The sequence below is a fragment of the Pelophylax lessonae genome, assembly GCF_965119305.1.
Source record: "Pelophylax lessonae genome assembly, chromosome: 2".
Taxonomy (NCBI): domain Eukaryota; kingdom Metazoa; phylum Chordata; class Amphibia; order Anura; family Ranidae; genus Pelophylax; species Pelophylax lessonae.
In genome coordinates this window covers 363,210,061-363,235,572 of record NC_138769.1, presented here as the reverse complement: position 1 = coordinate 363,235,572, position 25,512 = coordinate 363,210,061, and the positions used below count along the sequence as shown (strand labels likewise).

The following is a 25,512-nucleotide window of genomic DNA, read 5'->3' as shown; positions in this document are numbered from 1 at the left end:
GGAAACATAAGCCATTTTGCTGAGGGATTTAAATCCTGCTTTTCTAATGTGAGAATGCAAAGATATAATATCTTTAATGTGCCAATGATGAAAATGATTGGAAACTGAGGAGGGAATGTCAAAGAAGAGAACAGTTTTATTTTTAATTATAAAGCACCCGCAGGCACAGAACTAAAGCAAATGGGGTGTGGAAGCCACTCCCATTGCTGCAAAGTGACATTGACAGAGAAAAAGGCAGAGAAACTATCCCATTTATGGCGCAGTGATAAGCATGAGCTGTGTTGAAACACCCCCCCCCCCCATATCCTCCCTTACTGACTTCTTAGAGAAAAATGAATCAAGAGGAGGATACTTTTTATTACACAATAAGCTATTCTTAGTGATTGCAATTTGTATGAGCTTCTTAGAGCTGTTATTTTTACCATCTGCTAATATATGCACCTTGGATAAGGTAGACACCATCACGTTCAATGATTGATGATGTAAACCTGTAAAATATTGCCCTAGAGGATGTGCAAGCTACACTTCTTAAAAACTTTGTATACCACTAAACTCTGGTTTAAAAGAACAGATTCTATATGTATTATTAACTCAAAAAAGTTCCTTCTAGTGCTAGTCAGTTTCTTCCAAATCTACAAATTCCTTTTTATTTGGCTGTTGTGATCTGATTTCCTGTTAGAGGGTGGCTACGTTCATTCTCCATGTTCCCACTGTATGTAGGAACGTAACCACCCTCTGTTGCTTGATTCCTATATGGAATAGGGACTATAGACTATGAACTATGGGATTTGTAGTGTGCATAGGGCAATGCACATGACCTCAACTAACGTGCACTGCTCATTGCAAACAAACAGATGCAAGAGGAGAATTGGAGAGGTTTAGGAGCTCATGAAAGATGATACAAGGAGGCAGAAAAACACAGTAAAAAAACAAGGTAAAGTGGAAATCCAGTCACATACTAACTAATTCTAAACCTACTCCCACCCCCATTTTAAGCCTATTCTATCTTTCCTGTTAAAGGAAAAATCTGTATACCTACCTATTCTGAAGGCTCCCACGGTCCGGTCCCACGATCTGCTTCCAGAGCAAGCTTCGGTGTATAGGAGGGATAGCTGGAAACAAATGCCCATTAGTAAGCCTATGGGTGATGCCATCTCCCAGGCTCTGAAGCCGTTGTCCCTGCTCTCTCCTCATCACTGAAGCCGGCCACTGGAAAGATCATGTGACTGGACCAGATCATCCTCAGCATTGAAAAGTATACAATTCTTTCCTTTACGAGGTAGTTAGAATAGACTTAGTATTTGCTTATATTTCTAGGTTATTGAAAAATAGATGACAGGGCCATTAAATTGTAAGTAAACCCTCCTATCCTTTTCAGCCAAGGAAGCTGCCATCTTAGCCTCTGTTTGATCTGCAACTGCTATGGTGCTGCAAATGTGATTAGTTATGACATTATCCATTTGATGGTTTGACAGTTTGGTTGAGAGCACAACCATTGTGACAGTTACATTCCCAGCACGTGCGGGCAGGGCCAGGACAAGGGGTGGGCGAGAGGGACGGTTGCCCTAGGCACAATGGTTTACTGAGTGTAGGACCCTCTAAAAGTGCACATCATGAATGGGGGAAGGCGGCGCCATTTGGCATCTTTGCCCTGGGCGCTGGATGATCTTGCCCCGGCACTGCATGCGGGAAATGTAACTGTTTTTTCAAACTGTAAAATCGATAGGTTTACATCTGCTTTAAAGAGGAGTTTCACTCAGGTTTCAAAAAATTAAAAGTCAACAGCTACAAAAAATGTTGCTGCTGACTTTTAATAAACAGACACTCATTTGTCCAGTGATCCAGCACCCTTTTGGGTGAAGTACCGCTTTATTTATCTATCTCAGTGAATGCAATTATGTGTAGAGAATGCTTTGTATAGATGAAGTCAAATTTCAAATTACTTTAGTGACTGATCAAGCAAGAAATGTGTCAGGAGTGGGACTATGATTTTAGTACTTTATTTGTCATTAAGTTTTAATTTGCCATTTTGCATACCAGCAAGGATTTTATAGCAAATGTGTTCAATCTACTTTATGAAATAAAATCTATGTAATTCCTTCCTGCTTGTGTAGTACATGTGCTTTAAATTCTTGTTGGCTTGTTCTCTGGAATACTGACTTTGAATGCACTTACTTTACTATGGTGAATGAATATCTGTTGTACTTTAAAAAGAGAAAAGCAAATCTTGTTTACTGTCAGCAGTATTAGAAGTGTGTAAAAACCCAGGTTCAGCACTGTGGACAGTGCAAAATGAACATTAGTGGCATCCATCCATGGTATATTCACTGCTCATTCACTGAAAAAGGTGCTTAGTGTTCATTACAAATTTGGCAGCAATTACTAGGTAAAATATTCATTGACAATGGATTCTCCACATTATAAATATGGCAAATCTCCAGGGACCAGCAGCAGATAAAGGCAACCCAAGGTGCCTAGATTCACCAGAAGCTTCGTACACAATTCAATTCTGTTGTGCGGATTTCAAAACAGAAGTGAAAGAGCACTGTGAAATATACTATCTATGTATTGGATTACTTAAAGTTATTGTAAAGGATTTTATTTTAAATAATAAACATGTTACACCTTCCTGCTCTTCGTAATGGTTTTGCACAGAGCAGTCTTGATTTTCCTCTTCTGGGCTCCCCAGCAATGCTCCTGGCTCTTCCTGCCTTTCAGTAACCCCCCTAGCAAGTAGCTTTCTAGGGGATGCATTAATGGGGGGCTTGATCCTGAGCCTTTTAGTTATTGACATACACAGTCCAGTGAGGCTGGAGAGAGAGAAAACAGCATTGCTGCTCTCAGGACAGCACTGGACCGAGATTGGGCTCAAATAAGTATTTGAGGAGGGCGGGGGGGGGGGGGCTAAATATATAAGGGTTTCCACTCTAATACAGATAATGCATTAAGGTAAAAAAACCTTTAGCCCTTACAACCACTTTTTAGCAAGACAAACAACATTTACCATCCTAGATTATCAGTCAAATGAATGTTAATTCTACATACATTGATATAAGCATCATACCTTCACACTCTGGCTGAAATCCACTCCAAGAACCATTTATCAGACACTTCCTCTCTGCAGACCCCCGCAGAATATATCCAGCCTCACAACTGAATCTCACAATGCCATCAATAGTAAAGTCATCACCCTGCCGAATCCCATGAGATGGCACTCCAGGGTCTCCGCACTCCCCAGCATTTCCACCTGCAACAGAAGATAGCATAATATAACTGGTACACTTGTAATTGATGTTATGTACATTCTTCATGATAGGCAAATGTCTTTGTATACCACAACTGAAGAGCAATTAGAGGTGGCAAGTGAAACCAAACTACTTATGCCAGTTAGAAAGCATTCCGAATGTTCCAAAGTAAGAAAATAAGCCAGTTCATTTAGGCTTTGCATAAAGCACTGCAGCCTGGATTCACAAAGTTCCTGAGATGTGTGGTGAATGTATGTGCTTCCTGAAATACTTCTTTGTATACAGTATGTGCAGTGGTGTTATTAGATGCTCAGTGAGAAACTTCTTAATTCCGACACTTCAATATTTTAACCACTTAAATACAGGGCACTTTCACCCCCTTCCTGCCCAGGCCATTTTCAGTGCTGTCTCATTTTAAATGACAATTGCACAGTAATGCAATGCTGTACCAAAACTAAACTTTAATACTTACTATTTTTTTTAGACAGAGGTTTTTTTTTTTGGTGGTATTTAATCACCACTGAATTTTTTTATTTCTGCTAAACAAATGAAAAAGACAGAAATTTTGAGAAAAAGAAAGTTTTTCTTTGTTTCTGTTACACAATTTTGTAAATAAGTAAATTTTTCTCCTTCACTGATGTGTGCTGATGAGATTGCACTGACAGGCACTGATAGGCAGCAATGATATGCAGCACCGATGGGCACTGATAGACGGCACTGATAGGCATTACTGATAGGCACTGAAAGGCAGCACTGATGGGCACTGATTGGCATAAATGATGGGCACTGATTTGCACCACTGGTGGACACAAGTGGGCATCACTGGTGGGCACTGGCAGACATTGCTGATGGGACTGCACTTAGAGGAAGCACTTAGAGTAGAGGAATGCCCTTAACTGGCACTTCCTATTTACACCGTGATCAGCTGTGATTGGGCACAGCTGATCATGTGGTAAAGAACCTACGTCATAGGCTCTTTACCGTGATCAGAGATGCGGTTGTCCGGGTGACCCCCGGGAGCGCGCACGAGCGGCTTGTTCTGAGGGACTGGAATTGGGATTGCCTGTTATACTACAACAATGCCAGGGTGAAAAAAGTAAGTGTGCTCTGCAACCTCCCTATCAATGCCTCAATGTGTGTAGACAAAGTTGTCATGGTCATGGGGACAAGGCAGCAACTGGGTCATGAAGTACCGTGGCCGGCACGGCATTTTCACATATTCATTTAGAGTTATTCAGAGGCTGAGCATTCCAACAACTATGAAGACAAGATAAATTCCAGAAACAACATGAACAAGTAGGCTCTGCCCTTGAATCAGTTTAAATGCAGAATTTTAATTTACATGAACATGGACACCCTAGGGAAGCAGAGCCTCAACTACAGTCTAATATGACCATTAACCCATTACAATCTGGTGTGGAGCTTTTCTATTGTCCACTAATATGACCCACTGGATAGTAATAGACTAGAGGCATGCCAAGGCTTTAATGCCAGAACTAGGTTTAGGCCTAGGATCCAGGGGTTGAACACTTCTGGGTTATTGTAGGCTGTACAAAAATATGATTTTTGCCCAGTTACAGCATCATAAAAGTGCACTTTGTTCTTTGCCTAATGTACTGCTGTTAGTAACGTAAGATGTAATAACAAGTTCAAGTTTAGGTAAGTCTCATTGTTCCTCTTCCTTTACTGAAACACTAAATATGAAAAAGATAATCAGTAGAAAGATGAACAATGTTTTTTTCAAGAACTGCGTGATAATTGGTATAGAATGTTTTAAGATGTGTCATGTACTGAGCAATAAATACCAACTTAGTGTTGAAACTAAGGTCAAACCTTAAACAGTATTTATGCAAGAGACCGAAAAACTAAAAGGATATGTCCTTTGCAATTACAACGTTTCCAGGTGGCGTTTTTTTTAATTCCGGGAAAAAATGTAGATACTTTTCTCTTGGCTAGTATGCATTTTTCCTTTGATACTGCTAAATAGCCTTTACTTTAACCCACCAACATTTTTATATTATACTCTCAAAAATAGAAATATCAACCCAATGATATACTGTCTAAAGAAAAGACGTGGATATATAAGATTGGCATATTCTAGAGCACAAGGGGTTAATCACTGATATTTATGCCAGCAATCACATTAATCTTTCTAAAACACTTAACTGATTTCTTTTCCTTTTACTGCTGCCTAAAACACAGACCATAAAGATCTAGGGTTTATGAGTTGTGACATAAAACTTCAGGGCAGATTCATAAAAACGAGGGACAGAGAAAAACATACCGTAGAGAGGGGAACATAGACGTAAAAATTCAAATAATGTTTCAAGGTTATCAAACACTGCAGGAAACATAAGAAGTGACATATAGTCTGGGGATTATATTCTAGCATATTGCTGTGTTTGAGGCCATGGGCAATAACCAAGCCAGGCTCTGAAGAAAAGCCATACACCACTCGACTTTGGGCAGCTAATTTTATGGTAAGGCAGAAAGCTACATCTTATTTCATAATCCTTCCAGTTTTTCCATGCACTGTAAACCTAAAAAGCTGATGTTATTAATGTAGCCCGGTGCCGCCATTCCCCTGCCCCCTGCCTACTGAGATGCTGTGCAAGTGCAGAGGAATGTAGCTGGGATTTCTCCCTCTCCCAGCACGCTGAACTGCTTCTGTGAGTGCTGGGATTGTATATATGTTGGTACCAGCTCGCTCATCCCCTGTCAGGATTTGTGGTAAAGTGCGGCTCTGTGTGGACTCTGCTCATGCCCTGCTCCCCCCCCCCCTCGCTGCTATCTATTCTTCTGTGTAACACTTGGCTGTGTTTGAAGACTTCAGGCTATCCTTTTACCCTGATTTTCCCTGCTGCGAGTGGGTCTTTGTAGAATTCTGCCTGCTCCTGCTCCCCCCCCCCCCTTTCCTGACAGTGTAGGTTGGATGCAGTCAGACGACAAAGGAGTGAAAGCCAATGAAAACATCAGAAAGGACTGATTTTCACACCGTGGATTATGGGAATTATAGTTCCTAAAGTGGAACTCTACCATATTTGTCAATGGAGGCTAACAGACTGTGGATTTCAATTCCCACATATCTTTGCACCTAGAGGAGGAAAGCTTCACCATTTTCCCAGGCAAACAGAAAGATTGGAGCCTGCCTAGGGAGGAGAGCAGAGGGTGCAGACCTATTGTTAAAGTCTGTGCTTTGCATTCGAGAAGCTGGAGCCAGGGAGAGGAGCTGAGAGGACCTGCTGCTGTGCCTGCCCACCTACATCCAGGAGAGAGGATGGATCTCCTTCAGAGTCTGCCAAGCTCCCCAGAGGCTGAAGTAGAGAGAGAAAGTCACCTCATTTACAGGACTGGACCTGAGAGACTGCACTTTGTGTAAGGATCTGAGACCTGACTTCTGGGACCTGCGGACTGCCAGGCCTTTAGGACCATACTAGATACCTGCCAGGAGTGGTGAGCTGAATTACACATCTTAAACTCTCGCCGCACACACAGTTAATGCCTTCTAAATTCACTAACGCTCCTAAAGGGGAAGTGCACCACCCAAAGAAGAGCCCCACCAAAAGCCGGCCAGCATTAACTTTTGGGTTTTTTCCACCATCTTTAAGGGGTACCCCATACACTAGGAATGCATACTCCCACCTGCTGTGGAGGCTAAATGCATAGTGGACACACACCGATTATTATTCCTCTGAGTTAGTCAATGTCATTCTAAAGACTCTAGTTACACCTGGTATGACTCATTTATAACTTGGTTATAATGTTTAAGGTTCCAGTTAGTGGGTCATTGATTGCTCATCCATTATTGTGCTCTTCAGTCAGTATAATTATCTGTTTATTGATTTATGCCCTATTTAATTGCATTGTCCTAATACATTTAATTGTTTTTCCTCCAAGTATCTTGTGATATATTAATGTGTATTATTTTGGAGTGGTGGCTTACTAACTCTTAAGTCACACTGGTATAAATAACTTCTAGTTTACAACCAAGTGTGCCTGAGGAGATAGAGCAGATAACAAAGTTGTGGCAGAACAGAGACCTCTCACCAGTCACCATCATCAGCGGCTCCTGTCGGGGTAAGTGCTACAATAAATGAAACAGAAGTCACATATTTGTTTATTTGGGTGGTAGCAACATAGCTGTGCCATATTTAGATTAAACATACAAGTGTTAGTGGTTTCTTATTTGTACCTTAATTTTATGTCTTCTTAACAATGTTTTACTAGGCAGGAACTTTTCTTTTTTTTTTTTAAACTTCTTTTTTATTAATTTTATCAAATGAACAGCAAGATAAAACAGCAATATATTGACATCACAGAAAAATACTATACACAATATCTGCAGGATTTCACATAGGTCCATTATAGGTAAAGGAGATCACGAATAGATGTGACATTACAGATCCATGAACGTGCTGAATTGAACACAGATATCAGTGTTACAACACATTTTGCACTTGCAACTTAAACTAAAAACTCAGCAGGAAAAGCAAATGGTGGTCAGAGTTGTATCCCTTTTCCCAAGCGGAATGTAGGCACAGAATGGACCCCACCGTGCTCACACAGCTCCCACACTTAGAGCAGCGTAGAGCCGCACGTATCAGCAAAATCAACCCATGGACTCCAAATCTGCATGAATTTTTTTGGACAACCCCTGGCTTCATAGGTCATTTTATATAGAGGTAGGACCCGGTTAATCAGATTTTTCCAGAGGTCAAGTGGAATCCTGTCCGTATGCACCCACTGCATCACCACAGTTTTCCTGGCATAAAACAACAAAAGTCTAAGAAACTGTTTTTGGTGAGAGCGGAGATCAACATCCCCGAGAATCCCCAATATGCACTAGGGATGATCGAACGGTTCACAAGTTCAGATGTTTTGCCTGCCTCCAAAGAACCCCAAAAAAATGCCCAAAAAAACGCCTGCTACTAAAGGTGTGAAAAGCGAGAAGCCACTAACCTGTTCTATAACTGACCTAACACAAACAATCTTTTTTTTATGGTTCTGGACATGCTACAGAGCTGAAACTTCACAGGTACACCTTTTAGACCCCCCAGACACAAAATCACACAAAAAAAAGTTCTTAAAAATGGTCATTTTTGATAGAGAGCCAATTATTGAAAAAAAAAAAAAATAAAATAAAAAAAAAATCTTTGGATGTGTACCTGTGAAGTTTCAGCTCTGTAGCATGTCCAGAACCATAAAAAAAGATTGTTTGTATTTTGTCACTTATAGAACAGGTTAGTGGCTTCTCGCTTTTCACACCTTGCCGGTTTAGTAGCAAGTGTTTTTTTGGGCATTTTTTGGGTTCTTATATATACCACTATACACAAGTTCAGATGTTTTGCCTGCCTCCAAAGAACCCCAAAAAATGCCCAAAAAAACAACACACCTGGGCGTTTTTTTTTTTTTGACGCTAGCGTTTTTTTGGGCATTTTTTTGGGTTCTTTGGAGGCAGGCAAAACATCTGAACTTGTGTATAGTGGTATATATACACACATACTTATATGTATATACACACCTAGACATATATAGGTGTGATAGTAGCAGAAATATATGCTTGCGCTAATGAAATCATTTACACTAATATGATTACGCTCCTATAACACCTATATATGTCTAAGTGTAAAATACATATAAGTATGTGTGTGTATATACCACTATACACAAGTTCAGATGTTTTGCCTGCCTCCAAAAACCCCCAAAAAATGCCTGCAACAACACACCTGGGCGTTTTTTTTTTTTTTTTTTTTTGACGCTAGCGTTTTTTTGGGCATTTTTTGGGGTTCTTTGGAGGCAGGCAAAACATCTGAACTTGTGTATAGTGGTATATATACACACATACTTATATGTATATACACACCTAGACATATATAGGTGTGATAGTAGCAGAAATATATGCTTGCGCTAATGAAATCATTTACACTAATATGGTTACGCTCCTATAACACCTATATATGTCTAAGTGTAAAATACATATAAGTATGTGTGTGTATATACCACTATACACAAGTTCAGATGTTTTGCCTGCCTCCAAAAACCCCCAAAAAATGCCTGCAACAACACACCTGGGCGTTGTTTTTTTTTTTTTTTTTTTGACGCTAGCGTTTTTTTGGGCATTTTTTGGGGTTCTTTGGAGGCAGGCAAAACATCTGAACTTGTGTATAGTGGTATATATATACCACTATACACAAGTTCAGATGTTTTTCCTGCCTCCAAAGAACCCAAAAAATGCCCAAAAAAACACTTGCTACTAAACCGGCAAGGTGTGAAAAGCGAGAAGCCACTAACCTGTTCTATAAGTGACAAAATACAAACAATCTTTTTTGTTATGGTTCTGGACATGCTACAGAGCTGAAACTTCACAGGTACACTTTTTAGACCCCCCAGATACTAAATCCAAAGAAATTTTTTTTTAATTTTTTTTTTTAAATTTTTCAATAATTGGCTCTCTATCAAAAATGACAATTTTTAAGAACTTTTTTGTGTGATTTTGTGTCTGGGGGGTCTAAAAGGTGTACCTGTGAAGTTTTAGCTCTGTAGAAAGTCCAGAACCATAAAAAAAAAAGATTGTTTGTATTAGGTCAGTTATAGAACAGGTTAGTGGCTTCTCGCTTTTCACACCTTGCCGGTTTAGTAGCAGGCGTTTTTTTGGGCATTTTTTTGGGTTCTTTGGAGGCCGACAAAACATCTGAACTTGTGTATAGTGGTATATATACCCGTATGCACAAGTTCAGATGTTCTGCCTGCCTGAAAAGACCCCAAAAAATGCCCAAAAAAACGCTTGCTACTAAACCGGCAAGGTGTGAAAAGCGAGAAGCCACTAACCTGTTCTATAAGTGACAAAATACAAATGATCTTTTTTTATGGTTCTGGACATGCTACAGAGCTGAAACTTCACAGGTACACTTTTTAGACCCCCCCCAGATACTAAATCCAAAGATTTTTTTTTTTAATTTTTTTTTTTAATTTTTTCAATAATTGGCTCTCTATCAAAAATGACACTTTTTAAGAACTTTTTTTTTGTGTGATTAATAGTCCCTGGGGTATGACCCAGATCCCTAGGCACTTTTTAGGGGCATTTATTGGGTTTTAGGGCTTCAAAATTGTGTTTTTTGATTACCGAAGTTCGGGTCCCATTGATTTCAATGGGGTTCTGAAATCCGGGCCGAACTTTCGGAAAGTTCGGATGTTCTGGTCGAACCGAACTTTTGAAAAGTTCGATCATCCCTAGTATGCACCACTTAGGGCTGCAGACATTAGGGAGGTCCAGGGACGTCGAGAAGAAGTGTGTAACCTGAGACCAAAAGGGTCTAATTTTTGGACAGCTCCACAACATATGAAGTAAATCTCCCCGAGCTCCACCACATTTGTGACACTCTGGAGTAGGCCTCTGCTTCATCAAAAACAACCGGTGAGGTGTGTAATAAGTTCTATGAAAAATGCGTAATTGTATCAAACGGTCCCTGGCAGAAATGGGAGTCCTAAAATATACTTCAAGCAATTCCTCCCAGTCATCGTCTGAAAGATCCGGGATGTCTCTCGTCCACCCGGCCCTAATAGCCCAGGCCCAAATTGAGCTAAGGCCGCATGTCGCAACTGGAGATAACGATAGTGCCAAGAGCCGGGTATCCGAAAGTCCATCCGGAACTGGGAGAATGGTTTAAAAATCCCCTCCTCAAATAGTTGGTGAGCATACTTCAGGCCCCGCTCCGCCCACTGCGCCGCATCCTGGGACGCGGCGAAGTGAGGCAAACTCGGATTACACCACAAGGGCTGATTTGGGGAAAAGAGGCCCGGAGACGCCGCCAACAGAGTCTCACATCTGATATAGATCTTCAAAGAGGACTTCATAAGCACTGTACCCTCAGAGGCTACAACGCTGCGCCTATAAATAAGATTAGCGAGTGTCTCATACGAGGAATACGAGACCGCAGCTTCGACAGCCATAGCCACACTGCTCCTCTGAGGGAAGAGCCAACCATGAACGTGCACCAACTGTGCTGCATAGTAATATAAACGTAAGTTCGGGAGGGCGAGACCCCCCAATGCCACCGTTTGCTGTAACGTAGCAATGGAGAGTCTGGGCGCCCCCGGGTACCACAAGAAACCTGAAATAAGGGAGTCAATTTCTCAAAAGAACTTATTTGGCACAAGCAGCGTGGGAATTGGCTAGGATGTACAAAAATTTGAGTAACATAACCATTTTAAATAAGTTAACCCTACCGGTCAGAGTTAATGGCAGACTCTTCCAGTGTTCCAACTTAGACCTAAAAACATTCAGGCAGGGAAGAAGATTATTGTGGAAATATAAGGATATGGGCTGCTGGACCTGAACACCCAGGTATCGGAAGGAAAATGTAAATTTCAAGGGGCAGTCCTTCGGTAGAGAGAGAGGAGAGTCCATATCGACTGGAAAAGGCAGGAACTTTTCAAAAGCAAAACAGGCAGACATAAACATTATTTTCTCTGGCTAGAATCCCTGTGAGATCAGGAAAAGGTACACTATGCCACCTGGTGTACAACTAGGTCAATGAAACCCATACTAAGTGAAACTAAAGCTGGATACACACTATCCAACTTTTGTGGTTAGATTTCCTTCAAATTTAACTTTTCTATGTAGTGCAAGGCCCTGCCAGATTGCATACAAATTGAAAGTGTTTAGGTTTGACCTCATATTATATGCTTTTGGTAAGTCTAAAGGAAAAAGTCTTCAGAAAATCTTATAGTGTGTATAGTCCATAAGTCTACTCTGCTTGGGTGCCCGACACCCTCTGCACCATTTGGGAGTACCTGTCTATCTTTAGCGGCACACACACACACACTGTGGGATTTTCCACACAAAACAAACACCACATTCATATGGTAACGTCTCTCAAACAAATGTCATTAAGAAATCAAACAGTGTTTGCAAAAGACTAGTTTCACTGACTTCTACGAGGGGGAAAATAGATACCATTGTGATACACAAGTATAAGAGCAATGTAAATATTTGGCCAAGAAAGTACACATTTTTTAGTTATCTCCATTTTTTAGAGGAGGTCTGGTAAACACTGAGCTCAAGTTTGTTGTCATAGTGTCAGTAAGTGGCAGTTCACACTGAAGCGGCACGACTTTTGGGGCGACCTGTGAAGTCGCGTGCACCGTGACTTCGGCACTACTTGCACGGACTTCATAAAATGAATGTCTATGCAGGTCGCCCACGAAGTAGTACTGGACCCTTTTTCTGAGTCGGAGCGACTTGTGTCGCTCCTATTAGAACCGTTCCTGTACTACACTATGGGACGCGACAGTGCGTGAATTGTCAGGCTGACCAAGTCGCCTGACAAGTCGTACTAGTGTGAATGGACACTAAGAGTCAAACAATAGCCTGACCTTTTGACATATTTGACCTTTTGTGCTTACGGTACATATTTGGCCTTTGGCACCAATGGTTGTATACTTTCATTAACTGTGTTTGTGAACAGAAATATGTCCCTTCTAGAAAATTATGTAATAATCTTAATTAAAAGGGCTAAAAAAAAGGCTAGCAGAACAGACAAAAAGGAGGTCTTAACTGGACTGTATGGAGGGGATAACACTAGAAGCCACACTACAAGAAAGAAACAAATTCCATTACCAAGGACTAGAATTCTGGCAACCACTTGAAATGCTTGAAGTCCTGTTTGCTATAGAACTCATGGGTGAGCTATAATGGAAGCAGCGTGACTTTCTAGTGTATACCTTTAGCATACAAATTAAGTATGTATGCATATTTGTAGCACTCTGTATGTCTTGTATTGTTTACCAGTAAATACTTTTTTTCTTGTTTAGTAAAAGAACATTACTAGTACTGTTTAAATTTAAAAAACTTCAGCGCAATTATGTGTGACCAAGTGCATATATAAATAAAAGAAAAACGTAAAATTTAAAACCGCTGTGGACGCTATATGCGTTCCCACATATACATCAAACTGAAGATAATATCTAAGTGCAGCGCAATCCACTACTATTCAATATGTAATTCACCATACACAACAATATATAAAAATAAATAGTGTCATTTGTGCAATGTAACCATAGAAATTTCCTTATTCAACTGTTATGCTTCTGGCAATCGATCAATTTATCCACTTCCTTTGTGTTAATTACAATCTTCATGTGACATATCCATGTACCAAACAGTGTTTATAGTCTGATTAATAATTCCTTGAATAAGTGATCGATTACCGTGCTATCCACACGTTCCCTCTGATAATTTCATCAATTGCAGTGCTCATCCCACCACCGATCTATGGATATACTCTCACCTCCAGTATTTGACCCAAGTGAGTTCCCCCTTGTTTCCCTATGTAGGCCACCGCCGTCGTGTTGTCAAACCTGAGCATCACTGAGGATTCTGTCATTAGATGTCGGAAGGCCTGCAGCGCCAGAAACACTGCCCAAAGTTCCAGGATGTTCGAAACTATCCCACAAGGCGAAAAGTCCTACCTGCCCTGTGCCATTTCTGAAAGACAGTGGGCACCCCAAACTTTATTGCTTGCATCTGAGGTCACGACGACCCATGAGACAGGGGTTATGCAGTAGCAGTTAAAAAGATCACAGTGCACCAGGAAAGACCCCCCTCATGGATGGGATTAGGAAGATGCATTGGTCCACGTCTTCTGTATTCCACTGCTAGAGGAAACCCCTCTGAAAGGGCCGTATTCTCCATGAAGCCCATTTCCCCATGGGGGCTGTGGCGACCATGGTCCCAATGACCTTTAGACACCGTCGGGCACAGAGATGAGAGAAAGAGAGAGCGAGAAATATCCTGTCTCGGATCACCGGAACTTTCACCTCGGACAGAGAAATGGTGCCTTTCGCCGTGTCGAACTGGGCCCCAAGAAAAACGAGGGACGGTGTGGGATCCAAATGACTCTTTTCCATGTTTAAGAGCCAGCCGAAACTCCCAGGGAGTGGTGATGACTTGACCCAGTTGCCTCACAAGTTGACCCTTGTCTTGAGACCGGAGGAGAAAGCCAAATACCTCTGATTCTCAACAAGGCTACAACTACCAATGAGACTTTTGAAAACGTCCCAGGCAATGTGGAAAGCCCAAAGGGGAGACAGGTGAATTGTAGGTGAGACTGACCGGTGGCAAACTGGAGATACTGTTGGAAGTTCCTTGCAATCACCCAGCTGGACCGGCTGCTGGATTGTTAGCAGTGTCTCCATCTTGAACCTCTCCCTCTTGATGAACTGGTTTAGATGGGTAAGATCTATGATGGGCCTCCAAGTACCGTTCTTTTTCTGTACCATGAAGAGAGGAAATAGATTCCTCGCCCCCGCTCGTCATCCCACCCAGGAATGGCGGCACCCTGAGATACTAGGGATTCCACGTAGGATAGAAGCGTCTGCCTTTTTTCTGCTTAAAGGGGTAGGAAAGTGGGGATGAACAGGAGCCTGGGAACACTGCTAAAAACCCAGGTGTTATAAAGCTTGTGGAAGCTTGTCATGCAGAGAAAGCTTACTGTTGCCGGTGGGCAGAGCTTGGATAGAAAACCCCTGAGGTGAGTAGCACGGGCTATCCTGAGGTGCAGAGTCTAAGTATCCACCGGTCTTCACCAGAGCCTCTGATGGTGAGGATGGATTTGGCTGCAGGTGAATACCAGGTTGCAGTCCCCAGGGTCGCCCCACCAGGGGGTAACCAGTCAAGGTCCAAAGGTGGATGAGCAGACAAGGAGGATCCAAAAGAGTAGTCAAACAAGCTGGGATCAGGACGGGCAGCAAACAAGCGAGGTCAGGGACGAGCCAAAGGGCAACAGGAATCAGACAGGAATTAACAGGACGCAGGTTCAGGAACACAGAAGAGCTGAAGACAAAACAGCAAAGTGCAAGTGCACGAGCTTAAATAGGCCTTCTTTGGCGCCAAAACATCCGGGTCAAGGCGTGCAAAAGAGCGAACGCATAATGTGCGTGGGGTCACGCACATAGCGAACGCGCAGAGCATTGGTGAATGCGCATTAGCCATTGAATAACCCAGGAGCTAGTTCGCGCATGGGCATTAGCCAATTAGCGTTTTCTAACATTGGAGTTAGTTCGCACATGCGCATTAGCCAATCAGCGTTTTCTAACACCAGGTATGTCCATAAGAGACCGTTCAGATGGACCAGGAGTCCCGGATTGAGGCCATTCAGACATGTCAAAAGTGTAGCAGATGAGCCCCCTCCTGACATTTCTGAGTGGGCCCAATCTAGAAAGGACATAGATGGCCTCTCAGTCCCCAGTCGAACCACTCTTGGAGGATTTCCAAAAAGAAGACTGTCCTGACTTTCAGCTTCTCCTTAAACTCCCTGCCGGGCTTGTAGCTATGTGCCTCCCTAGCACGATCTGGGATCTGCTTCCTGGGTTGAGCTGTTTCTGATTCAGTAGGCGCAGGTCATGGGGAAGGAACCCCAACCTCCCACCTGTGGCCCGAGTTATGGCGTTATCTAACTTATTCCTGAAGAGGAAGGAACCCTCAAACAGGATACGGCACCACACCTGCTTGTATGCAGGGTCAGCTACCGAAGGCTATCTTTGAGAGCATGGAGTTTTTCCTTTCCACTTTACTCCACTTGTCTGTGATGGCTTCTCCCAGCTCTCTCATAAACTGAAAATTCAATCACTCCTTGTTTAGCTGCCTAAATAATTTTCTTTGTTTAGGGGGAGAGACCACTGGATCCTCCCAGTTAAGGGCTTCTCTCACTGTCCTGACCAGGGGAGGGATCAGGCCAAAGTCGAAGCCCAGACAGGGATCTTTCGCCCCCCGTATCACCAAACAAAAGAAAGCAATACACATAAGCTGCCTGCCTGTCCGTGACCAGGTATCTCACACTTCTTCCATTGCCCACTCCTTACTCTGCTAATAGCAAGAGCCTATCGGAGCATAGGGGCCCGTCTTCTTCGGCCGCTGCTTATCTAGCCTTACTCCAAACTTCAGTTCTGGTAGGAACCGGGCACCACACAGGTGCTTCCGGAGAGAACAAAAAAGGAACACGAATGCTGAACAGGAGCAAAGATTTATGGGAGTGGGGTCCTATAGGCTAGGAATTAAGGTGGGCTAAACACAAAACGTATGCTGCCATAGAGTCTGTCAGGAAATGAATATATCTGTCATGATGGCCTATAACTCCAGAATGTATAAGTCCCCGATCCATAGCAAGCATCCAAATCATAAGTGGCTTACTTATTTTACTTTCTATATGGTTTTTCTAGATCAACAGCTTAGAGGATCAAAAACAAGCAAATAGTATATCATAAATTATCATTTAGATTCTGCTCCTAATCCATTTGACTAGGTAAAAACAATATACCTATTCCAACAAAACCAAAGAAGATAAACAGGAAAAATATATTGTGGTATATGCTTTTGTCAGGGGAGATATGGTGTACAAGGTCTTGTCTGAACCAAGCAACGTAAATAACCAATATTATACCACTTTACACAACTCTTACCTGAACAGTGTGGCAGAAAGCCACTCCATCGGCCATCAAGTTGACAAGTACGGGTGGCATTCCCAATAAGGGTTCGCTTGCCAAGGCAACTGTACTGTACTGCAGACCCCACTGTATATCTTCTTCCTAAAACCTGTGCATTGGGTGGGACTCCAGGTGATCCACAAGATATCACTAGACAGGCAAGGGAGAATGATGTAGAGAAAAACATGCTTTTTTAGTACATGCATATCTTCTGATGAAAAGTGAATAATAGTTCCCTTTCTGTCATTAAAACACATCTTACTTACATAGGCAATTAGGGAGGGCTCGATCCCAAGTACCATCTCCCTGGCAAGTAAGAACATGCGTCCCCATTAAATGGTAACCATGGCTACATTCATAGGACACAGATGTTCCAAAACTGAATCGGTCTGGACCTCTTTGTAGTACCCGCCTAAGTCCATTCTCAACATGTCCAGGGTCTGTACAGTTCAGTACTAGTGGAAAGATGAGACATCAAAGGTTAGGGTAAATGTGCAGTTAAGGGACAAAACAGATGAAAGCAAATCAGAACAGGGGTAGTTGTAGATTTTGTAAACAGGAATTGAAGGGGTGAAAAGAATGAAAAGAAAATGGGTAAAATACATATTAAAATATTATTCAACCATCTACAAAAATGCTGCATGTAAAATGTAATCTGAAAGCCTATCAGTTAATCATCAGTATAACTAAAAGCAAAACCTTTTTTTTTTAATTTGGACAGAGAGGTGGGGGATTAGAACTAATGTCAGGTTTTTACTGCTGTTTGTGAGATTCATTCTCTCTAATTTTCCTGATCACCAATGTTACCAGGTTTAAAAATGAGGGTAAATCCAACATTTTGAGTTGCTACCAGATCAGAAATAGAGGCGAAAATGTATAATAAAGACAGTTTTTCCTCATGACAGCTGTCTAAGAGGGTATTTCCCTCTCATTACAAAGATATCTCATGAGTCTATGGGGCTGATTAACTAAAACTGGAGAGGGCAAAATCTGGTACAGCTGTGCATGTTACTCAATCAGCTTCTAACTTCAGCTTTAGCTAACTCTAGTGCCTCGTACACACGCAACGATTATCGGCCGACCGATCGTCCGACTTTTGTCCAGAGTGGTGTTTTTTTGGTTGGAATGTGCCTAGACTGCACACGAATTTTCTCGACCAACAAAAATCTACTTCAGAAGTGATGTCATGTGCTGGTTTACTTTCCGTGTGTTTTTTCTTCTCTGAGCATGCCCAGTCTTGCTCATCAGATTTTTGTCTGCCGAAATCTGTACTGACTGACGGAAAATCAGCCGTTGTGTTGACGGCCAACAAAAATGTTATAGCCTGCACACCAGATTTTATTCGGCCGAAAAGTCGAAGTCGGTTGTCGATATTGTCATACTAACAAGCCGAAAATCGGCCGATCGGACGTTGGCCGAAAATTCCCGGCCAAAAATCGATGCATGTGTACGAGGCATAAGCTAACTCAGCTAAAAAAACTTATTGGTTTCTATGCAGAGCTGCAGCAAATTTTGCACTCTCCAGTGTTAGTCAATCAACTGCTATAGTCTACAGGACAGAAAGTGAATGGAAATCTTCCTGTGACACAGGAAAAAAAAACTGGCAGCAGTTTTAACCTTCCCTTACTCAATCCAAAATAAAAAAAAAATATGATATTGCTTTAAATACACTTAAAATACATTATCACAAAGAAGAAAAAAACAAAGCAAGACAGATGTTAAATAAATAAAAAAAAAACGATTCCACAGCTATTCATTGACAGCCATCACAAAATTATTGATTATCATTTCTGAGTTTTATACCATACTTACTTCTGCATGTTGGCAGGGGATGATTCCATTGCCCATTGGCCTGGCACTGAGCTTGAGCTACACCCTCTAGTACATAGCCTGAGTTACATGCAAACTTAACAATGTCATTCAAGTTAAACTGAGAGCCCTGAGTAACTCCATTCCCAGGATTACCAGGATGCCCACAAGTGATAGCTGCAGAAGAAAAAAAAAAACATCAAAATAAAGCATGAAATAAACATAGAAATTTCTTTCCCTCCACATTTCACTTTTTTTCTACCACTAACAGCAGTTGACATTCCATTATCTTCATCATCAGCAAGGCACTACTACATGATGTAATGCTTCCATTTTTTACTTGGTTTTTGCAGCCTTGCCAACACTGCACCATGGGAAAGCCATATTATTGCTGCTAATGCAGGTTACTAAATATAAGGTTCTAATACAGTAATATCTTGGAAAACTTCCACAAATCAGATGTAAAATTACTCTAACGTACAGTGCTCTTTTTATAATTAAAAAATGTGTTCTTTCCACGAATCAGATAGACTACTATCATTTATTTCACAATGACATTTACAGCATTTAGTATTTACCGCTGGGAGTCTATTATTTGCTGTAGTACACTTCACTAGATGCAGAAATGCAGTTTTCAGCTCCTAATGAGCAAGCCCCTGTCCCCAGCTTTTACCCATGTTATACTTACGCACACAGATGGGGGACCTCTCTGACCAGCGATGGTCCTGCTGACATATTCTTACAGACTTTCCAATTAATCTGAAGCCTGCATTACATTGATATACCACACTGTCTCGATAATTATAGTTCTGTCCATTAATCAAGCCATTAACTATAGGTTCTGGGTTCCCGCAATGACCAGCTATGGGAGGAAAAAATACTTGTTAGTAGTACACAGTAATATTACCCACCTATGCAAATACATTAAAAAATGCAGGATCTCATACATTTTACTTTATATCAGTTTATTTATTATGCAGTATTTCCCAAGTCAAATATAATTGCTGAACTTTGAGACTATGTGCCATACAGAGAAACCAATCACAACGTGGGGCTTATTTAAAGTGGCAAAATCAGAACATGAGTGAAAAGGGAACTGCTCCTATGGGAACACCTTTTAAGATGACAAGTGTCTTCATGAATTTCCCCTAATTAAAAATATTTTGGGTCAATCCTGTTGTGTCTTTAGGACAGGAAGTGAAGGCAAATCTCCATAATGGGATATAGACAAGACCATGGAAGAGGTTCTAATCATTTCATATTCTAGCCAAAAAAATGTTTTGGTGGACTTACACCTTAATAGCAGCATCCAACATGCAGTGAAGCATTGTAGAAGTTTGTAACCATATGGGCATTAGCAGTTTATTATAGTAAGAATATTTAGATAGTACCTGATTGGTTTCTATGGCCTGCTTTGATTAAAGAATACTATGGATTACTACCTGAAAAAAGCATTTGTCGTTCATGCCTGCTCGTTACAAGATTGGGTGTGCTAATGGGAACGTGGTCTGCCCCAGAAATATTATCTTGAGCTGGGTATTTAGAGCTCTGGATGATCACACGGTATTCATGGAACTCAAACAATCATGACTCAAGACTGGAAGGATATTCCAGTCTTTGCCTCATCTGCTCACACCTTTGTTGCTGACAGAGGACACTTAATATAATTTTTATAATGTTTCATAGGTAATAAAAGAACTGCTGAATTAATAAGATTGAATTTCAAAATCCTAAAATTCCACTTTTAAAAAGCATTATTCTTCAAGTTTTAAGCCAATGGATTTGTAATTCTCTATAGCAAAGAACATATAATTATCCTCTTCAAGCCCAGAAATAAATATATGAGGACCATTACATGTGATTTTAGGCCATAATTTTTTCAGCCTTGCAGCTGGATTCCAGAGTAACAGACTCAAAGGTGCAAAAATACACAGTCCATTTAAAAGTAGCAAAAGAACCTGCACTCACCATAAACCATTAAATGCGTTATGGAATCTTCAGATTTCACACTAACAGATAAAATCCACATAGACAATGAAGGCCCCTTGAACCACTTAGATAGAGGGGTATTGGCTGATGGAAGCATGGCTATACAGTGGGTGTAAAACTAAAAGACAGGGAGGTTAAGTGACTCCATCAAGATTGGCTACAAGGACTTGAGGTGAAGGGGCGGAGCTTGAAATCCAAAAAAAGAATACACTGTGGCATCTCACTGACCTGAGGAAATTCAGCCTTCAGAAGAAGTAAGGACAGGCCTCTTAGTCTATGTCAGGTTATTGCTGAACTGTGACTTGCACTGATTATTTGGTAAACTTCATAAAATTTTAAAAAAGCTTTGGTCTTGCCCTCTTCCAACTTAATCAGCCTCTGTGTCATTTATAAGCAGGGTAAGGTTTTTAGTTGGTCGTGTTTGAGCCTATGCTTCTCAGCAGTCATGGTTGTTTCACACATTTACTGCACGTGCTTTATTATTTAATTGGATGACTGTTCCTTGGGCATTTCCCATCTTTTAATCCTGCATATACCAAGCAGTTAAGGGGGACAATTGCAGATGATTTTTGGTATTAAAATAATATACAGGTCTACTAGAGGAGATTTTCGCAAAACATATTTGGGTTGGCTTTACAGAAACTGATGCGCAATAATGCACTACTGTGTGCTGTGTTGGCAAAAATGGTGCAGGTACATTTTCTGGTCCATTGTGATGCAACAAAATGTGTGTTCAGGCACTGTATCAGACTCATAGATGTTAATGGAGCCATACAGAAATGGAAGTTATTAATAATTCCTAGTTTAATGCATTAGGATTATTAGTAAATAATGATATACACAAATGACCTGTTGGTATTCAAGTGTATATAGCTGTCACTGATAAAACAAAAAATGACTGTATTTGAAAGTTCTCACATTTCATTAAAGCACACTCAGTAAGGGGAGTATCTGGGAAAAGAATGGTGATCTGTCAGGTTTCTGTGGTAGTGAGCCCTTATAGAACACCAACTCAAGGTTCCCCAGGGGGAGGAGTCCAAACCCCAGCCTGCTTCTTCACCAGGGCCACTGATGGTGGGGATAGACTTTCAGCAAGCTGGAACCTGCTTACAGCCTCCAGGTAGGCCCAGTTGATGATACTGAGACCACTCCCATATGCAGAGTACAGTTGGCAGGAGACAGACCCGAGGTTGAATCATGGGAAGTCAGATACAGAATACAAGTGATGCAAGGCAAACCAGGAGCTCAGCAAAACTGGGAAGATAATCAGGCAACACGGGCTGCATTGAGCATGTCTTAAATAGGGAAGCAAACTGGGAGGCAGGCCAGGAAGTGATAGAAGGGAAAGGAATATAAATCCACACTAGAGCAGGCAATGCCCATAGGTGAAGCCAGCAGCTAATGTGAATGGAATCACAGATCTTAGCAGAACCACTGCAGAAAAGAGGTAAGAATTTTAAAGGCAGTAAACTGTAGGCTAAACTGTGACAGTGATATTCCCAGAGCATAGTCAAATCACTGCCTTGAGATTAAACAAAATGGCCCTTAAAGCGGTAGTAAACCGCTGGAAAAAAAAAACCCTACAAGACAATGGCATAATGTGTTAGTATGCATCACAAACTAGCACATTATGAAATACTTACCTTAGAACGAAGCCCCTACAGCGGCACAAGTTGCTCCGACTTAGAAAAAGGGTCCTGTACTATTTTGGGGCAACCTCGGAGCGACTTGCATAGACTTCCATTATGTGAAGTCCCTGCAAGTCGCTCCGAAGTCGTGGTGCACGGGACTGCACAAGTCGCCCCCGAAGTAGTAAGGAGTCGTGTCGCCTCAGTGTGAACCGGTTCTTAATGTGTGTTTGATATAACAATAGTATAAATATCACAGAATCGCAATTATATAAATGCTAACAAAAAAACAAAGCAACGCTATGCGAAAAAAAGACTTACCCAGACATTTGACCTCCTGCCCGCTCCACAATCCATTTGCCATACATTCTCGCACACGAGACCCAACAAGGGTATAGCCACTGTTACAAGCAAAAATGGCAGTTGCCCCATATTGGGTCAACATACCAATTTTATTTCCATTAGCTGGAGTTGGCAAATCCCCACAAGATATAACTGAAACACAATAAAGAATAATTGCTAGAGTTAGTTATGTTTCAATTTTCACACCTAAAATAAGAAAAACAACCCACACTGCTAGCTGTCAAGCTCTAATTGGGCAGATTAAAAATAGATCAGGAAGAATGTGTCAGTATTGGCAATGGCAACCAAGATGATTTTACTGAAGAAGTTGTTAACTAAATGTATGGTATTTTTAAGGGCATCATTTACACATTTTCCACATCATGCTGCATCATTTGTTTAATTTTTTTTTGTAATATTGTGTAATAAAGCCTTAAGCTTACCACATACTCTCATAAATTGTTTATCAGATGTGACCTGTTAGATCCACATGATTTAGCAGCAACTGTAGTGAAAGGGCCTACCTGACTAAATTAAAAAAAATGGATTGTCTGGGTAGACTCTTATACTACATAAGATTATACAATCAGATTGTATTGTGTAGCCAGCTTCAGAAAATGTCTTTATTCCTTCATGTCTTGTGTTGCAAGCAGTGGCGGCCGGCCCATAGGGGGCGCAGGGGCGCCGCCCCCCCCCCCCCAAAAAGAAGAAAAAGAAAAAAAAAAGATTTAAAAAAAAAAAAAAAAAAAAAATTTTTGCCCACAAGGGGCGCCCGTCTCATTGGTGCCTATGGGGGTGGGGTTTTCCACCCGCAGAGGCGCCGATAGACGGCCTTCTGGGGCGTAACTGTAGCGCAGAGCTCTGCGCTCCACCACCCCTCTTTCGGCGTCCGCCGCATTGGTGCCGATGGGGGGTGGGGTTTTCCACCAGCAGAGGCGCCAATTGGCGGCCTTCTGGGGCGTAACTGTAGCGCAGAAAAATGCGCTACACCACCCCCTTTTGTGATGTCTTGGATCATGATTGGTCCAGACTCCAGCCTGGACCAATCATGATTCAGGACATCCATGGTGACCTCGTTGGGGGCGGTGCCGGTGCGTGCATCAGTCACTCACCGTCACCGCCCGGTCACTTTCCCGCCGCAGCCCGCGAAGAAGAGGAGTCGCGAGGAGGGGAGAAGCCGCCGCCAGGAGCCGAGCAGAAGAGGACGGACATCAGAGTCGCGAGGAGGGGAGAAGCCGCCGCCGGGAGCCGAGCCGTCGCCAGGTAAGTGCCTATTCCACCACCTGCGCCATGCCTGTGCCATGCCTATTCCACCACCTGCGCCATGCCTGTGCCATCTGTGCCATGCCTCTTCCACCACCTGTGCCATGACCTTACCACCACCTGTGCCATGACCTTACCATCACCTGTGCCATGCCTGTACCATCTGTGCCATGCCTATTCCACCACCTGTGCCATGCCTGTACCATCTGTGCCATGCCTATTCCACCACCTGCGCCATGCCTGTGCCATGCCCATTCCACCACCAGCGCCATGCCTGTGCCATGCCTATTCCACCACCTGCGCCATGCCTGTGCCATGCCTATTCCACCACCTGCGCCATGCCTGTAGCATCTGTGCCATGCCTATTCCACCACCTGTGCCATGACCTTACCATCACCTGTGCCATGACCTTACCATCACCTGTGCCATGCCTGTACCATCTGTGCCATGCCTATTCCACCACCTGCGCCATGCCTGTGCCATGCCTATTCCACCACCTGCGCCATGCCTGTGCCATGCCTATTCCACCACCTGCGCCATGCCTGTGCCATGCCTATTCCACCACCTGCGCCATGCCTGTACCATCTGTGCCATGCCTATTCCACCACCTGTGCCATGACCTTACCACCACCTGTGCCATGACCTTACCATCACCTGTGCCATGCCTGTACCATCTGTGCCATGCCTATTTCACCACCTGTGCCATGCCTGTACCATCTGTGCCATGCCTATTCCACCACCTGCGCCATGCCTGTGCCATGCCCATTCCACCACCAGCGCCATGCCTGTGCCATGCCTATTCCACCACCTGCGCCATGCCTGTGCCATGCCTATTCCACCACCTGCGCCATGCCTGTACCATCTGTGCCATGCCTATTCCATCACCTGTGCCAAGCCTGTGCCATGCCTATTCCACCACCTGTGCCATGCCTGTACCATCTGTGCCATGCCTATTCCACCACCTGCGCCATGCCTGTGCCATGCCTATTCCACCACCTGCGCCATGCCTGTACCATCTGTGCCATGCCTATTACATCACCTGTGCCATGCCTGTGCCATGCCTATTCCACCACCTGCGCCATGCCTGTACCATCTGTGCCATGCCTATTCCACCACCTGTGCCATGACCTTACCATCACCTGTGCCATGACCTTACCATCACCTGTGCCATGCCTGTACCATCTGTGCCATGCCTATTCCATCACCTGCGCCATGCCTGTACCATCTGCGGCATGCCTATTCCATCACCTGTGCCATGCCTATTCCATCACCTGTGCCATGCCTATTCCATCACCTGCGCCATGCCTGTACCATCTGTGCCATGCCTATTCCACCACCTGTGCCATGACCTTACCATCACCTGTGCCATGCCTATTCCATCACCTGTGCCATGCCTGTAACATCTGTGCCATGCCTATTCCACCACCTGCGCCATGCCTGTGCCATGCCTATTCCACCACCTGCGCCATGCCTGTGCCATCTGTGCCATGCCTCTTCCACCACCTGTGCCATGACCTTACCACCACCTGTGCCATGACCTTACCATCACCTGTGCCATGCCTGTACCATCTGTGCCATGCCTATTCCACCACCTGTGCCATGCCTGTACCATCTGTGCCATGCCTATTCCACCACCTGCGCCATGCCTGTGCCATGCCCATTCCACCACCAGCGCCATGCCTGTGCCATGCCTATTCCACCACCTGCGCCATGCCTGTGCCATGCCTATTCCACCACCTGCGCCATGCCTGTAG

The 25,512-nt window shown here is 42.9% G+C and overlaps 1 protein-coding gene across 2 annotated transcripts in view; it reads right to left on the bottom strand.

The window, feature by feature from the left end:
* The window catches only part of CSMD2 (CUB and Sushi multiple domains 2), a 1,446,274-nt gene that overhangs the window by 34,352 nt on the left and 1,386,410 nt on the right, over nucleotides 1-25,512 (bottom strand). For both annotated transcript variants that reach the window (XM_082247591.1, XM_082247592.1), the window contains 6 exons: nucleotides 22,475-22,648; nucleotides 19,225-19,398; nucleotides 18,540-18,713; nucleotides 16,994-17,182; nucleotides 16,704-16,877; nucleotides 3,065-3,247 (listed from right to left, as the gene is read on the bottom strand). In XM_082247591.1, coding sequence (XP_082103717.1) covers nucleotides 3,065-3,247; nucleotides 16,704-16,877; nucleotides 16,994-17,182; nucleotides 18,540-18,713; nucleotides 19,225-19,398; nucleotides 22,475-22,648 — 1,068 coding nt within the window. The remainder of the gene's footprint in view (nucleotides 1-3,064; nucleotides 3,248-16,703; nucleotides 16,878-16,993; nucleotides 17,183-18,539; nucleotides 18,714-19,224; nucleotides 19,399-22,474; nucleotides 22,649-25,512) is intronic.